Raw genomic sequence first — 18,123 nt, forward strand, 5'->3', positions numbered from 1 at the left:
CATTCATGATTTATTTTAATCAGATCCAAACAACAAACAGAAAAGAATCAATTAATGTGCGTGACAGACACCTATTTTGGATAAGGCCCTCGTGGGGTTGCAGTGTCTCAAGTTTTGCTCTTGTGGTTTATCACATCACCAGAATGCTTCAAAGGATTTGTGTGCAAATTACATCCTAACTGTTATTATGCTGCTAGTGTACCAGCACATTAAAGTCACAGGAAACAACAGAAGATTTAAGATTTTGCCCTGGGGTGCGATCTCACCTGCTTCATTGCCGTTTCACCTATCTTATCAGAGTGCTTCCGGATACTTTCCAGGAAATCTTTCAGGTCAGACATGGATATTTCTTTGATTTCCTCCCGCAGTTTGGGAAGAGTTTCAGCCATAATCTGACAGAACTTGTATTTGCTAACTCGAGGAATGTAGATATTTTCAAGCTGTTCCATCGTTTTCAAGGCAGCGTAGTATCTGAAACATAAATGCATTTTCTTTTATTTTTAAACACATTTATTAAACTATAATAAACAATATACAATGTATTTTATGTACAGTGTGTAAAGCTATTATATACATTTAGAACAATAATTCATATTATACCTTTTTATGGTGTTTTTTCGTAAGCACATAATGCAGTGTTTCCAAGAATCACTTTATTTTTGCTGTATTGTCTACGTTGCAGCAATGTATTTTGCATCACATCAATTGTTTTTAAATTTTTCTTTCATCACAGGTCATAAGTCACCTGTGGGATACATTTCTCAATTTATAATCTGAAGCGTTCGCTGGGAGAAAGAGATGTTCTCTTATAAACATTGCGGTGAATCCAGATCAGGCTGCCTCCTGCAACAATGCTCGTTTTTCTGTTCCTACAAAATTTCAAACAGAGCACCAGCACTGTATCAGAAGAGAAGCATGATCACTGACATTTTGAAAAGAGAAATTCTCTTTCTCCTGCTGAATATTTAGAAGTGTATTCCCCAGTTGACTTATGCTTAAATGCTTAAATAATTTCCTACCGCTCTTACTAACTAATGTCTTTTTCTAAAAAAGCTGAATATCTTAAGCAATATGGATTCAGAAATTACCACTACAGTTGTGCAACTGCAATTGTAATTTCTGCCCCCCTCTATAACTGATTTAGGAAAGGGAAATGTTGATATACAAAATGACAGTTGCAGAGGGGACTGAAATTACAGTTGCACACCAATAATGGTCATTTTTTACAATAGATCGAAAACAGTAAGATATTAAATCAGGTAAGAATTTAAATAATAGGTTATGGAGTTAGAAGGGCAGGTAATTAAAAACATTTTTGGAATTAATAACAAACAAAATGGCTTGCTTCTGTGTCAGATAATTTTTATTATTTGCTTTTTAGATTACAATAGCACACAAAGTATTCACAATTTCTTCGTAAAGAAATATAAGCACACGTAAGCCACTGGTATAATTGTGTGTGTAGTACAGAATAGCCTTTTAACTATGCACTTCAGGAAACTTTGTGGGTCTGCAGGGGGCTGTTTGGAGCTACTAAACATTTTACCGTGTCCTATTTTTTCCCCTGCAAATTCCTAGAATACATTTTTTTTTTTTCATAAACCTGGAGGACATCATTACATGGCTTCCCAGACAACAGGATTAAGGTTGCGTGGCTACTCGTTTTTTTTAAAGGAATGCACTAATCTCTGCAACTGCGTAAACCAAAGAACTCAAATGCATGCGCATAAGCAGATTCAAAAGCAAATTAAAAGACCTTTCATCCCTGTTGGCATTAGATGTAATTCATGCAATAGTTTTTTTTTTTTTTAATATAATGCCAGTGCAGCATGTTTCTACAGATAGGTTATGCCCTTATCACACTGCACAAAAGAGCAATGCCCAATGTGATGAAGCTTCATGGGGGATAAACTCATAATAGCATCAAAACCATATGAAAGGTTTTATTCAAATTATACGGATCAGCTTATCAGAGCACAGCTCATTCATCTGGAGGGTTCTGACTGGTGTTTCTGAGATCAGCATTAATATAATCCATCTCAAATCCATTCTGAAGCCCTGTACTAATTATATATTGCAGCTCAAGACCTTGCCCTTTTAACATCTGTTCTGATAAAACATTGTGGCCTTTTGAATTTGAAGGTCAGCCGCAGGTCAGGATTTAAACTGCATAATTTATGCATACAATTTTATGCCATAATCAATATGCTTTCTTTCACTTTCAAATTCTATGTAATCGGATTACTCCAATAAAAAGGCTGTTTGTAATAAAGATTGTTAGCAAATACAAACTCAAACTTAATTAAGTGCATGAAGTGTTTGAAGTCAAAATACAATTTAAAAAAATCATCAGAGTGCTCAAGTTCAAATATAGTATTATGTATTAAATATTCAGAAGAGAAAAAAAACACAAAACATTAAGTACATGACTGGTGACCTTATTAGCACTATGAAAGATAAGCATTGTTCAGAAAAAAAATATATTCGATTTTTCAGGAGTACTGCCAATAGTGTGCCTTTTTTATTTTCATTGTTTATATTTTTGCACAGGGCAGCCTATTTCTCCTGTACATTTGGTTCAAGCACAGACGGGATCATTTCTGACAAAAGTACACCAAGCCAACCTGCCAGTTTATGTAGAATTTACAGTGGTAACAATGGCCCGGCAGGAGCTTTGCAATAGTACTTCTAACTACAGTTGTATAACAACATACATCCCTCGCCACAGCTGTAAACACAAAACACAGAGCAATGTGTATGGAACTTCAGTATATATTTAAAGATAGCATCTTTATATCAGTTCCACTGAGTGAATCAATAGGTCTCTCTCTGCTGGGACTTACAACGATGGGTTTACAAAAAACTGTGGACATTTGACTTAATTTATTATAGTTTTACATATACAGTGTTTAACATTATTGATGGACATTTAGAAGCTCCAACATAGGTTAATAAAATTCAGGTCTGACTTATCTCTCAGGATAGATCTTAAAGCACACAATCTATACTTGCAGTAACTACTGGAGTATTTTTAGGGCAATAGAAAACCTAGGATTTATATATATATATATATATATATATATAAAAAAGTTGGAGAAGCATTTCAGAATGTATAATTCTCAAAAACTTTTCTGTGAAATGCACACAAAACAAGTAAAAGACAGAAAGCTCTCAAGCGTGGTAAATATATTGAAATTAATAAATATCAAGGGCCAACAACCAGAAGTCAAACAGTCTAAGCTGTAGCACGTGGGAACAGGTGCTTATGTTCCTTGGGTGGTTGTTATTAATTAAGTGGGGTAACAGGAAATGATCTCAGATCCTGTTCAACTAACAAGCTTCTGATAAAGGTACCGACATTCAGATGCCTGGAAGCCCACAATTCCCACATGCAAGCACTGTGAAGCAGAAGGGATAAGGTACTTGAAAACCGAGATAAAAGATCTGAAGAAGCACATGCAACTACCCAAGTATATCTACAGCATATGTGGTTTAATATACAGTTATACTTGTGTAAGACCATTGATAAGATGAAATACTACATTCCTTATTTTACAGGGGTATGTTGTCTCATATTTCTGAATTCCAGATCAAAGTGTTCTATATTTTTATCATGCATTACTGAATATTTTCAGGTTTTGAAGTTATGCTTCCTCCTGAGAATACTGTAAAACAAGGTTTCCTGAATTACAGCTACAACAACTAAAATAAATTACTTTTGACCACAAAGTGCATAAATACTACAACACCTGGGCTTATGGAAAGAAAAAAGAAACACAAAGTTGACAGTTCTCTACACCCCTGCAATGTGTGGGGTTCTAATGTACACAGGGTGGCTTGCTATGCACGTACCAACAGCAGGCAGTTCTGCATAATAAATCAGTAGAGCAGGACACTCGAGGAGAATCATTTTGTTTTAAACTTCAGTCCAATTAATGTTATAATATACAACAATGGCTGTGCAGTACTTTTAACACACATATAGTAAAAAAAAATTAAGTTTAACTGTTTACAAAAACACATCCACAACTTTACTCAGCCGCCTGCCTTCATCAGTGTCGTACTCCACTGATGAATGCAGACTCTCTAAACGTTGTCTACTGGACTAGGAATTTTCTTTAGGCTTTATTCCGTTTTCTTTTAAATGCACTGCACTTGTCAAACACATCAGAAAATATTAAATGGCAAAACGTCCAACAAGCACATCTTAACTAGACAATGTCCAGGCACAGTCATTAGTGCACAGCAGCAACACAGAATAACGGAGAAATGCATAACACTAATTGCCTCAATTTGGTTGAAGCCTGTGACAGCCCTCTGGTGTACCGCAGTACTGTGAAGAAGGGCATGCAAAGGTCAATTGTCTTGCTGTTTGAGTGGTAAATCCATTTATAAAAGTGCAATGACTGATTAAGCAGACATTAATGAACTAGGAAGGGATAATTATTTCCTCATTCTAGCTTTAGTCCCTTATATTTATTATTTCAGAAAGCCACCTAAAAGATTATTTCTATTGTGTTTTTGTCATTCCACTTTCATTAAATCTTGTATAAATGTTATATAAAAAATAAAATTAATAACTATTACTTGTACATACATTGTTTAAATTGTCTGTTAAATATCTGCTTGCTTTACTGTAGAACTAAGAGGTTACTTAATAATACAGTACAACGTTGCATATCCAACTCACTGTGGACTGTGGTATAGGCGGATATGTGAAAATGACGAATTTGCGAACATCTACAGAAAATTACATTTACACATGCACAAACAGGTTACTTTAAACATGGGGAATTGCTTTGCTTTAAAAGTAAGAGAATGTAAAGAGATTAAGAATACACTGCAATGCGGTTTACAATATACAACAAGCAGGCATGTTCCGTGATGCTGCTGAAAGCGCTTCGCCAGCCAGATGAAGCCTTGAACTGAGGATCGCGGCCCAGCAGTGTTTAAATGTTTGGCTTTATCGCTCAGAATTAGACCAGTTATTGGTAACTCTTCGTTTCTCCTTTATACAAACCAGGTAAAAACTGTTTGATCATCTTGAGCACTGTGACACGGTAGACCCGCCCCTATGTATACGTGTGTGCGCGCGTAATTATTAATGTATTAATTTGCTCTGTGTTTTTTGTTACTTTCGTGTGAATATGGGGCTGTTCAGCAGAAGGGTCTGAATTGGCTGTCAGCCCCATTAAGTATTAACTGATTCTTGATAATTAGTTAAGCCCTCTGTCATTTATAAAAGGTGCAGCTGTGCTGCACAGGGAGGTGTGTAACGGCGAGCTGAAATTTAGTACTTAGAGCTGCAAGTGACAAGTTCAGTTAAGGAATAAAACTGCTGTCTGCAAGAGACTTACCTGTTCTCCGGTCTTGTGGGTATTTGTATTTTGTGTTTCTTTATTTTGTCCACTGTGCCATTTGTTTTCTGTTTTTGGTTTATTATTTAATAAAGTCCTGAGGTGCGTTTCAACCCGCAACTGTGTTTTTGGATTCACTTCCTGGCCTGATATCACCACTTAAGTTGTTCTGTCCATAAGCACCTCACATTATTTTTATTTTGCACTGAATGATTTTGTTGACCCCACAAACGACTTTAGATGTGGTTCTGCCTTCTCAATATGTGTCATGGTACTTTTGCCCAAAATTGGCTGCTTTCTTTTCCCAAATTTCTCCCTTTTCAAGTCGGGAGGATTTCAAATTGTTTTTGGATTGTTAAAACAATGCATTGTTTGTTTTTTTTTTGGGGGGGGGGGGGGGGTGTTCTGAAGTGGAAAAAGTGTCTCACCTTTTGGAATCCAACTGTTCTTTCAGTTTGCTGTACATTTCTAGAACTGCACAGAAGAAAGGAAAAACAACACACATTTACTCTTAATATGGCTAAAAGGCTACAGCATTTCCAATTAGATACTAGTCAAATACAGCCTTAAACCATTCATTTTTAGTACAGATGTAGCATTTTCAGTAACACATTGAACATAGCAACTGATGTAACAGATTTAAAGTCATTCAGCAGTGTATTTTTCAACAGGAGTGAACAACATTAACAAACTATTATATCACAGTATTAAGTCAAAATATCTTCTTACGCAAACACACAGATTACGGTCTCATAGTAATAATATATATATATATATATATATATATATATATATATATATATATATATTTGTGTTAGGTAACACTATTGGGTTTATGGTGTGTGGCAAAATACATCAAGAAGGAAATGTACATATATGAGAAGGGGAGATGGGTCTGGTAGGGTTTCCATACTAAAATCATCAGAGTCATCATAGGTCACATACATGCGGTTTTGAATGTATGTGCACTTTGCAAATATTTTGGAACTTGAAACTGCATCCTAAATATTTTAAAACTATCTTTAAAGTAGCATCCAGAAGTTTAAATGAACAAATACACTTGTAGGTCTCAGTGTTGTACTAATAATAATGTAATAATTTATGCCAATATGAAAACACAAAGTACCAGTATTTATTTTTTTAATTCTCCTCCTCCTTCTTTATTGTTTTAAAAACAAAAAGATTGTATCTGGTATTAGCTGTCTTAGTTGTTTGTTAGAATATCAAACATTTTCATTAACTTGTTTTTTTAAATCTTAAAGTTCAAAACAGTCGAGTATTTAAAATCTTTGGTTGATACAGACAATTCATTGTATGGACAAAATGTAATGCATGCTTATTTTTTCTTATTAAACTATTAAAACCTGTTTGTGTTTGTCTCTGTCAGATTCAAAACTCTACATATTTCCTTAAGTCAGACACTGCAAGCTTATATTTAACTAAAGTGTAAAGTGAGTTATGGTTATTTTGGGTTTTTTTTTTTTTGTCTCTCACCAGGAATACATAACTGAAGTTTTTCAACAGTTGTTGCAATATTTCTCTGCTGCACCCTGCATCGGATCATCTCTTCAGTTTGGGCTGTCACCTTACATAGAAAAAAGGTCAAACACTGTTAAGCCACCATTTTAATAAGCAACCTTATAGTTCCTATATAGTCCTATATATTTATTTTATTTAAAATTAAACTAAAACTTGTATTATTATTATTATTATTATTATTATTATTATTATTATTATTATTATTATTAACTAGAAATCTATACCTCTTTTCCAGCATCCTGGAGTCTTCGATTGGTATCAGTCACTTGAACCTTAAAAAATAATATTACTTTTGTTAGACAAATATGCACCGAAGTCCCTGTTGTAGCTGCTCACCCCTGTAATCAGATCATACTTCATGATGAGTCAAGAACAAAGAGATGCAAATTCAAATTAAATCTGCAGAGGGAACTTGAACTTTTGATCACAAAGGGCTTTTATACACTTTAATCATTTCTGACAGCTCTTTCTAACAGATTCTGTGACAAACTTCTCAATTTTACTTGGGATTTTTGAACTTTAGTTGTTCCTCCAGGTCTGTCAAACAATTCAAATCATTGACCCAATTGACCACTGGTCCCTTCTTGATAACCTCAATGAGCTCTATATGCCATTCTTTGTCTAACACAAAATGCTGATTGCATTTTCTGGTAATTAAACATTCATTTCTGCTGAATACAAACACTGGGTGGTTGATTAATAGAAAATGTGGAAACCTCCAAAACACAGCAGCATTTTAATGCCGCAGGTGCAGGCACAGCTCAAACTCAGACTTTCCCACATATTAAGTGACTCATTAGGTCATCATAATAAGGACGCACATTTTATTTTATTAAAAATCTCATTAATTTTCAAACAAAGATGCTCAGTGACCTCGTTGATGCTGTAGCTGGTCCCTTGTTATCTGAATATCCTTTATATAATGCTTGTCTAATTACAACCTTGGGTGAACTACTCTTGTACCAGTCGTGCACATATTTTACTCTCAGAAGTGTAAAGGGAGCTAAAGAGAATTGGCCTATGCCTGAACTTTAAACTCTCAGATTGTTCTTTAAAACACTAAAAACGAAATTGAAGGCCTTATATAATCCTTGTTTTCGGCACATTCCCCAAGTATTTACATAGAATGACGGATTGCGTTCTATACTTCCATAACTATGGCAAATTGGTATCTTAATTAACTTAGGTTCAAAATTACAAAAAGTCAGCTCCTTTTTTAACAGAAGCCTCCTATAATCCATATAAATATAAAAGAAATACATGACAGACATACTAATGTTTACATTTTTTTTTTTGTTGAGTGGACATATGCATCCATCTGCATCTTTTGTGTGTATTTCAGTCCCACCAATATAAATGCTAATGCAGGCAGTTTCTCACCGGGATCATTACGCCTTAAAACAGGGGTCACTCAAAGCTGAAGGGTAGATTGGACACTCACTCAGAGGGGGGGAGAAAACCTGTATAACATGATACTTCTACTCAGGGTATTCTTTGCTTAGAGTATTAAGCAACAGGATTAAGAGGCGAGGCTGAAGAAAGACAGGGGCACAATGTGGTCCCACCCCAGCATGAAAGGTATGCTTAGCTCTGAAGTCTGCAGATTTGTAATTCGGGGGGGGGGGGGCAAAAAGAGCTATACTGACCTCACACATCATCTGCTTTCCGTTTTATTGCCATTTAAAGCGTTCCAACAATGACCAGCAAAGGCAAATCACACACTAACCAACAACACTCGATTAAAGCACTGATTTTCAATATCAAAAAAAAGAATAGAAACAGACAAAAGACTAAATCTGTGGTACTAGCTTTCCTCTGTTTTACATCCACTGGAAGTTTTGAAACATCCATTCAATCACCTACATTTTATTTTATGGAAAAAAGCCCTCAGATACAGTACTACTACAGCAAGACATCATTCTACAGTAGTTGTCACAGAAGTGTACTGCTGTGCCATTAAAACTTCAAACTTATTTTTATATATTTATTTCAGCACTAAGTAACTTTACATAAAAACTACACTAGGATAACTAATTAAATAATCGCAGTGTCTATACTGAATAATAAACAGAATTGGACATAGTAGGGGTGCATCGATAATCGGTAGCCTGTCAGCATGGCACCGATATAAGGAAAAAACACAATAGGCTATCGGCAGTTTGTGTTATTTTAGCCGATAACATACACCGATATTCAAGCTTGAATTTCTTCCAGCACAGAATTTAATGTTTGATTAGGTACGCTTACTAATGACGCAAGAACACTGAGACAGTAATTTTCCCAGTGCTGTGTAACGTGCGACCAAAATGCAGTAAATACGTCTCAAAATAGCGATATTTGCATTTTTTAAAATTTTTTATCTGAAGACAACAATAGAATAGCGAGTTGTGTGCAGCAGAACAGACTTGATGCTACATTAAATCCAACGATGAACTGTGAGTAGAATATTATTCTGATGCTTAAAAAAAAAATAGGCTGAATCCTAAATAACATTGATGCTTTAAGTTATTATTATTATTATTATTATTATTATTATTATTATACAATGCTCTTCAAAATTACCTTTTGTAATTTTTGTTTATCTTGCTTAATCTACAGTCTACATCTATGGGTTACAGATGTATTCTGCGGCATTTTGAAGCAGGAATTGATTACTGTGCCGTTTTTTGTTAAGTAACAAATTCAAGTTTGACTGAATTTTGTAACCAGATATTTTTATGACATCTTTTCGTTTCTGATTAAGTAAACTATTTAAGTTGTACTGCATTTTTAAGCAGTGTATGCTTAAAATAAGAATGTAACTAATGTTGTTGTAGCTGACATTGCGTGGGCTACATTTCTTTTCTACTACAAAATAGGTCGAAGTTATAATACAGAAGTGTTTTTACTAGTACAAATGCAAAATATTATTTTAGTGTGACTGTTGTAAAACAAATGTATAAATTGCTGTCCAGCACACAATATAATACTACGTTATTCTTTGTATTCATTTTCTGAAGTAGATGCAACAAGTAAAAAATACCTGTTCTTTTTTGTCATAAATACATCAAGTAAACGATATCTGTTAATTTTTAACATTCATAATTATATAACAGTTTAAATATAGGCCCTATGTCTTGTTCTAGTAGTTTACAATAGCTTACCTGCACTGTCTATTATTATTGGTATCGGCCGATATGGGTAGATGACCACTGGCTATCGGTATCGGCCAAGAAAATCTTTATCGGTACCACCCTGGTACATAGACTAACATATTAGAATAGTTTATGTTTTAGTGGAGTTACCTATCATATTCCTGTCTACAGGACTGCAGTGATGAGTGTTAAATGGGACAGCAGTACAGTGTTGTGAACAGACAAATACCAGGGAATGACCCAGGAGCAAACACATATACAATAGGATACATTTATGTTTTCACCGAAGCACAGTATTAAGTTGAAAAATGCTGTGTGTCACCCATCCTATTTAAGATGTCCTATTCATTGCTTGTATTTCTTACCATTAGCTTTTCTGCATCAGCTCTCACTTTCAAGAGTTCTGTGATGGCATCCACAAAACCCTGATGGTGAAAATTGCACATTTTCTCAATCTCCCGGTCATGGTTACGGATGCGAACATCAAGTTTCTCCATAAACCTCTTGTGTGCATTGGGTTGGTCATCATATACAGATCTGAAATACAGGGAATCAATTAAAAAACAATGATCAATTGGACAATGGTGCTGCAGATGTCAGAGAAACCAGTAATTCAAACATTTCCACTACTGTACAACTCTATAGATAAACTACTGTTTCCTAATACCTTTGCAGTAGGTGAAATGGTCTGTTTGCAGCTTGACCATTATGTGAGCTTGACAAAACTGTTGGTACCATCTGTAGCTTTATGTTTTGATATATATGTATTTTCAAAACTGAAGTATACCATACAAGCAAATAATCCCAATTGCATCTTGTTATGATTTAACACGTGTGAATATGAATTCAAAATGTTTCCCATCAGATATGAATAGGGAATGGAGTGAGAAAGATATGAGAAAATGATTTAGGCAAAACTTAAAACGTTTCGGCTTTTGCCTTCTTCATTATACACTGATGATGGCACAAGACGAAACATGTATCTACTCAACTTTTTTATTTTTGATTGATTGTTGTAAAGTTATGGATGAAAAACACACAAGCTGAAACTTGTACCTACTTGTCCTAGTTACATTTCGTTTTACAGCAATATTCAATACTGACACACAACATATTGAAATATATATTCTGCTGTTCTATATAAAAAAAAAAAAATAAAAAAAAAAGATATATTGCTCTTCCATGTGGGACAGAGAGAGTGCTTGTAACATCCACTGTTCTAAGGCAAGCCCCAGTGGCCTAATGATCAACATTCCACATTTCCTCTCCGGGGACAGTCTAGCAGGTCCTGCAAGGGATCACTCATCACGAAGGGCAGGAAAGCACTGGCCTTTCCCAATTTGTCTCAGGATCTTCACACAGCTCATAGTCCATAACTGCCATTTCAGTGACCTTGTGATCCCCACAAAAAACAATTAGAACGAATGACCAAGAACTGCAGCAATGAAAGTGTCATACAAATTCTTCACTTTACATAAAGCACATGTCACAACTATTCCCACTGCTTGCCTTTACAAATGTGCACAGCTTGATTTGTTTTGCATCGCGCACCAATTACTAAATAAAAAAATAGAGACCATTTTTATATATTTAAGAAGGTGACTCCCATGTTGAAAATACAAGCTCATTCAAAGTTCCCAGTAGGAAACATTATAACAAAATCACAATTAGGAAGAAGGAAAAAAACCAAAAAACATGTGTGTTTACTTCACAGTGTGATGGAATGGCTTCAAGAGGAAGGGGGTACCTGCAGCTGAAACTGCTTTTACAAGGGCATGGAAGTAAACTGGCGAGACAACAAGGTCTGTTTGTAATATATTAGACCTACATTATTGCTCTGGCAAAGCCATAAGAAAAATAAATGGTTGGTTTGCCGTAACAATCCCTAGTCATCATTTTAACTCTCTAACTGAAGTAGTTTAGTGTATCTATATGTGTATGTGTATGTCATCTTTTTTAATAGAACAAAAACATTTTTAAAAGATGTTAACTTGAAGCACTATAAAGTTAAAAGAGGACAAGGCGTTGTGGCATAGCTGCCAACAAGTATGCTTGAGTCTCGATGCTGGCACTGCCCATTCCTGGTACAGTCTTGACAGGACTATTAGTCTTAATTCAATTCCGTCTAGGAGCAGGTAAGGTTTCTTCCAGTACTATTTTCAATATATAAACGAGAAACAGAAAGGAAAAAACATTATCCAGTGAAGGCTTTTAAAAAAAGACCAACCTACCTGGACAACTTTAAAAGTTGGGTTATAGTAAATTAACAATTTTAAGGTGGTCTAAGTGAAAGGCATAAAATGCTAAATTGTTACAGCACACATAGTGTGGGTTGCTTAAAAAGGAAATCTGACAGGTAGGTAAGGACTAGGTTATCTTGCATCTACTCCAGAGCTTTGAACTATTTACTGAAATGTCTATCAATCCCCATGGGTAATTATTTGGTTCAAAGTTTAGTCGAAACTGAGCAGGTATTACTTGTCTTATTTACGCATTGACTCATAGGATTACTCTGAGGTATAAATATCCAAATCCTCCAATGTTAGTGGAACTTTTAAAAATCAACTAGGATGATTCTTTGAGAACAACTGGGAATCAGAAACAGCAAAGCCTTTAAAAGCCATAATACTACAACAACCCACTTTGAAGCTGTATAATACCATATAACAACTGTATACATTCCTCGCAAAAGGTACAAATATTAAAAAATAAAGTCAGCATAACATGTTGCAACATAATTAGAAGATTAAAATGGGTGGGGTTGGGGGTGATCAAAAGCATGCCATAGACAACAGTTCTTGGCTGCGTAAAGTCTATTTTTACAGGAGGATTAGCAGAACAACATCTTTCTTTACTTCAGTTGCAAATAAAGGGAGAGAAAACTGGTTTGTCTATTTGAAAGAGCAAAAGCTCTTTATAACCTGGATGCTTCAGTTTGATTAAATAAACACCATATGTGGAGACAGACTTCAATGTTTGCCTGCTGCGCAGTAATTCTCCAGGTTACAATAAAAGCACATTTAACAAAGGAGGTGGTGTCACTGAGCCAATATGTGCAAAAATAAAACTGTTGCATTGTTTGGCTCTTTAAGGTGCTATTGTTTACTATGGAGTCAATAGTCTATAGTCTTGTTGTTAAGTAGCCTAAATAGTTTTCCAAGTTCAAATTTCATGCTGTGGTTTCATCCATCTTTGTATTTGTAGACAGCGATCTGCCTAACTATGCATCCGGTATATGTATGCTTTGTTCTCGTTTTTCTGAACTTCATTTGAAATATAGCCTGCAGTAAAACACATCTCAGAGTTAGTATATTGTACCAGCCATGGTTATGTTGTATCCGATTTGAATTTAAAACATTCAAACCACAGTACGTTTAATTTTGATCCCTGGTCAAGTGACTTATAAAACTTTCCGTGTGTGAAATCATTGCTTGTTTCACATAGAAACAAATCTGGCAACACAATCATATTTTAAAAGAACTACAGCTTGAAGCCACAATAATACCGGGAAGTTTTGCTTCACCGTGCTGTCACCCAAACTGCAAAGTGACATCTCATACAATAAGAAGCACCCTACGCATGGCAGTATTAATGTTTGGAGCTCTTTACAGTAGATCTATTGTAGACTACAGTACCAGGAGCCTTTTTTTTTTTTTTTACATGGGGTAACATTTACATATGGATCAATTAAAAAAAAAAAAAAATAGCTTGAAGATGATATTTTTCTTCTTGTGGTCTCCAGTAGAAGATGAACAGCAGTAGTACTGCGGTCTTTCTTTTAAGGATAAAGATTGCCACCTAGTGTTAACTTTGACGTTTATACTTCATTTGTTACCACGGTTTACCTTTTAGTGTGAGCTTATTTAGACACAACTGAGCTTATACCTTTTTGTACTGGTAACCTACAATGTAGACGTACTGGAAAAACCTGGACTGGATCAAACTGCTGTGCAATGGAAGTCCGCAAACATTCCCTGTTACAACCCAAATAGGGATATAAAGACAGTGTTATTTTAGAAAAAGATGTGGTATTTTTATCTCCATTATGTAATTGGCAGGTCGTTCTTCAACATACCGTAGACTACAAACACATGTGTACCAGTGTCAAATATGTATATGTTCTATACCTTTTATGTTCACTTTTCAAAAAAATTATTATTATAAGTAGTAGTAGTAATAGTATTTGCAGCAGTGTTATATAATGAATATTATTTCTGTGTTGTGATTTTATACATTTGGTTGCAGTTTCAAATTCTACAATATTCACCATGGGATGTAATTAATAACATTGGCATGCAAAACTATTGAGATTTAAAAACCTTCCTTCCTCTGATGCCTGAAACCACCTACTGCCACAAGAGGGCACCATACACTATAGAAATAACAATGTACAGGTATGGCCAAAGGTTTTGCATCGCCCTATAGAATTAACAAATGTTGCTTCATAAAGTCAAACCAAACCTGCAGAATAAACTTTGTAGTTTTCCATATATCTAATGAAAAGCTGAAAAATTTGACATTTCAAAATTTAACATGAAATACTACTATTATAGCTTTGAGTAGACTTTTGCAATACCATTTTGTATTTTCTTTGATGACATGATGTTTAATAAAATAATATATGATGTTCATAACTTTATTACTGTGTCTATTGTAAGACTTAGAAAAAGAAATACAGATGTTCAACAATTTTTTTTTAAACCTTCATTTAACTAGGTAAGCACATTGAGATTAAAATCTCTTTTACAAGTGCGACCTAGCCAAGAAAGGCGGCAGCAACACAATAAAACATGGTACAAAAACACAGACACAAAAATAAAATACAAATCATAATAATACAATCAACAATCAAACAGTAACAAACAGTAACAAGTCTACTCAACTACTTAAAACATGCACAACTCTCAAGTAGATAAATTGTACTAAAGTTACTCGGGACTAAATGTTCGTACTGTTATACTTATTTTGTGTTTTGTCTTTTTTTCAACATGCATCTACATTTTTTTTTTTTTAACTTGGGCGCTAAGAAAAGAAAGTAGCGTAGAGCCCTATGATTTGTCCAAATATGAAACTGAAATTATTCAAATGAATTAGAACAAGTTCTTAATATTTAAAACATGAGAATGTACACACCACACACTACGTAATGGGTATATTGACTCCAAACAGGTGTATACAAATCAGTGTTACTAATGTTATACAGAGATTTGTTACTGTAGGTCTATCTCCAATATTTGAAACTCAAAGGTCATTCTTTATAATTTTAAGTTTTCATAAGAGTTCATAAAAAATTCAGTACTGGCATGCACCAATGTCACAATGTATGTCACGGTTGTCACGGTTGTACTAACAAGATCAAAAAACAGGATCGGAACTGGATCATGAAAAGGCATTATAATAGGCGGATCAGGATCAAGCTCCACTGATCCGACATCTTGATCCGATCCTGGAGCTGCGCAGCCGTAACTAGGGAAACTGACCAATGAGAAGCAAATATGCGTGGCACAGAGATTGAAGATTCTGAATGTCAGAAAGTGAAGTGCATTTAATTTAAACAACATAAATCAGAAGCAACTACTATACATGTATAATTTAGAACTCCAGCGATTCTATAAAAACAAACTGAGTATATTAATACCAGTGTCTGTTTTTGTTTTGTTTTTTAACTTCTAAAAATGTTTTAATAAATGTTGCAACCCAATACGTCATAGGAGCAAGATCGGAGCCTGGATCCAGGATCCAGGATCGGATCAGTTTAGTACAAATAGTCCCAGAAGTTTTTTTTGGGTGCCTAACAGACACTTGGCATAAAACAAAGGGATGTAATTATTATTTGAATTGGACCCATTCTCTTTAACCAACACCACAGTTATAGAAACATGTTAGTTACCAATGGGATTAGCATATAATAAAATGTATTGTAATTATCATGCCATCTGTATACATAACTCGGACAACCCCTGTGTATTGTACTGTACTAACATGAAAGGTTAGAGTGACTGACATCATAAGCAGCCTTTAATAGACTTCCTTATTTTACAGTCGTCAATGAAGGAAAAGTTAATTACAGTATATTTTAAAAGCAAACATTGCTATGGAAATGTAAAAACTAGACCATTGTAAAACAGCAGCCTACTTATCAATGACTTCCATTTCATTTAAGAAAGATACTGATTTTTTTTGTTTGTTTTGAGCTCCCTAACAGTAAAGGTAAATTATTAGTGTGCACTGGATATGCAATAGCCTAACAAAACAGCCACATTAGAATCAAAATCAGCCAACATAAAGATTTGATGAAAAAAGCCAAAATAAACACGACACAACTGGAGTTAACCTTTTGAAAACGTATACATTATGTAAGCACTCCAGACAATAAACATAAGGGCCAAAATGGCACAGTTATAGTATATCACATCTTTATAAAGGTTGAAATAGAAAAAATCTGTCCTGTAATAACTGTAAGGAGGCCTAGAACAAAAGACCACTCAAAACAGGACAAATAACTCAACTCAAATGTTAACACAGCAGTCCAGTTAACCTTGCATATGTCCTCATTTGCTTTTACTTATCCTGTAATATTACTTCTACATGGTTTTGATTCTCTAACCTTTTTGGAAAAATACAGAGAAACACATTACGTTACCTTTTCTGTGTTGTCTGTATCGCAGAGTTATATTTAACATATTGCTGACTCTTTTTTAATGTTGTAATTACCAATTATGGGTCCTAAATTAAGTGGGCAATACATTTCTCAGCATTTACTCACAACAATGCTGGTTTTCTGGCCCTGCAATACATCACTCATTTCAATCAGAGAACCAGCACTGTTGCAGGAGGGAGCATGAACTGAATACACTGCAATGTTTAGAAGAAAAAATCTCTCCTGGCGAACGTTCCTGAGTAAAAGTTGAGAAAAAATAATTCCCTATTTATTTATTTTTACATAAGCCTGACAACATATTAGGAATAGGCCTAAAACATTTACTAAATGGTACACTGTACAGTTTCCCACAAATCCTAACCTTTAAAAGTGACCCTTATAGGGCCGTACATCATAAGCATTTAGTCTTTTGCTGTACTGCAGATTTTCAACAACTGCCAGCAAACCTGACCCATTTGTTTGTTTTTATTTTACAATATAAAAAGATAGTACGACATTAAAACACATTTTACTTCAACTTGACTGTAGAGTATTTAATAATACTGTTTCATCTATTATTATATTGAATAGTATTGTATTGAATTGTCTAAAAACAATAAAAAATTGTTCACAAAAAATAATACCGTTTCACTGACTTGAATAAACTGGGGCATGCAAATAGAAAATAACATTATGGTCTGAGGGGACAGCAGTTGCACGGAGTGAACATATACAGTAAATCAAAGTATAATGTCTCAAAAGCAACAATTTCAATCATCATTACTTTATCCAAAGTACACTAAACAGCAACTGCCTCCTTATGTTGTTTTTACTTTACTGTAGTTTGCATTTTGACAATTAAAATCAGCCGATTTAATTTCACCGCACATTTTTACTAATAAACCATAAAAAAGTTTTTTTTAAAATATTTTGCCCGACTAATTTTGTGACGCCGTCTAGATTTCAGAATCCGGGGGTCAGTCTGGCTCCCAGATTTCTGGGCCGTTATTCAATCTCTGTTAAGTTAATTTCAATGCCACAGTTTTCCCGTTTTATCACGGGTTGATTTGACATACAATAAGCTATTCATTTAGTTCAGCATACACAGGACAATTAATGATCTGTGTGAGGTCCCATCATGGAGGGGCATTCCTAAATATTAAGGTCTGACTATTTATTGCTGTCTGCTCACAGGTTTCAGATCTAAAGTCCAAAAGCCACAGCCTTGTACAGGCTGAAGCACTGCCCACTTGATTAGTGTAATAAAGACTCCCTCAAAAGCTATTCCACCATTAAACACATATAATAAAAGGAACACAACAAGGTGGATTCTAAGCTCTGACAAAACAAGCTTTCAAAGCTACTGTAGATTACATTCTCCTAATAAGTTTTTGTAAGCCAATTTAAGACAGAGGATTATATACACAAGCACATGTAAAAGCAATTAACATGC

General features: G+C 34.7%; 1 protein-coding gene across 5 annotated transcripts in view; it reads right to left on the reverse strand.

Moving 5' to 3' along the window:
* LOC117415690 (exocyst complex component 6-like) overlaps positions 1-18,123 on the reverse strand; it is a 94,534-nt gene that overhangs the window by 63,324 nt on the left and 13,087 nt on the right. For all 5 annotated transcript variants that reach the window (XR_009329057.1, XM_059026503.1, XM_059026504.1 and 2 more), the window contains exons 2-6: positions 10,396-10,567; positions 7,121-7,168; positions 6,852-6,942; positions 5,786-5,831; positions 267-471 (exon numbers count right to left, since the gene is read on the reverse strand). Coding sequence is in view for 4 of the 5 variants with exons in the window: in XM_059026503.1 (XP_058882486.1) it covers positions 267-471; positions 5,786-5,831; positions 6,852-6,942; positions 7,121-7,168; positions 10,396-10,567 (562 nt within the window). In the remaining variant the exon portion in view is untranslated. The remainder of the gene's footprint in view (positions 1-266; positions 472-5,785; positions 5,832-6,851; positions 6,943-7,120; positions 7,169-10,395; positions 10,568-18,123) is intronic.

The sequence above is a fragment of the Acipenser ruthenus genome, chromosome 7 (genome assembly GCF_902713425.1).
Source record: "Acipenser ruthenus chromosome 7, fAciRut3.2 maternal haplotype, whole genome shotgun sequence".
Lineage (NCBI taxonomy): Eukaryota > Metazoa > Chordata > Actinopteri > Acipenseriformes > Acipenseridae > Acipenser > Acipenser ruthenus.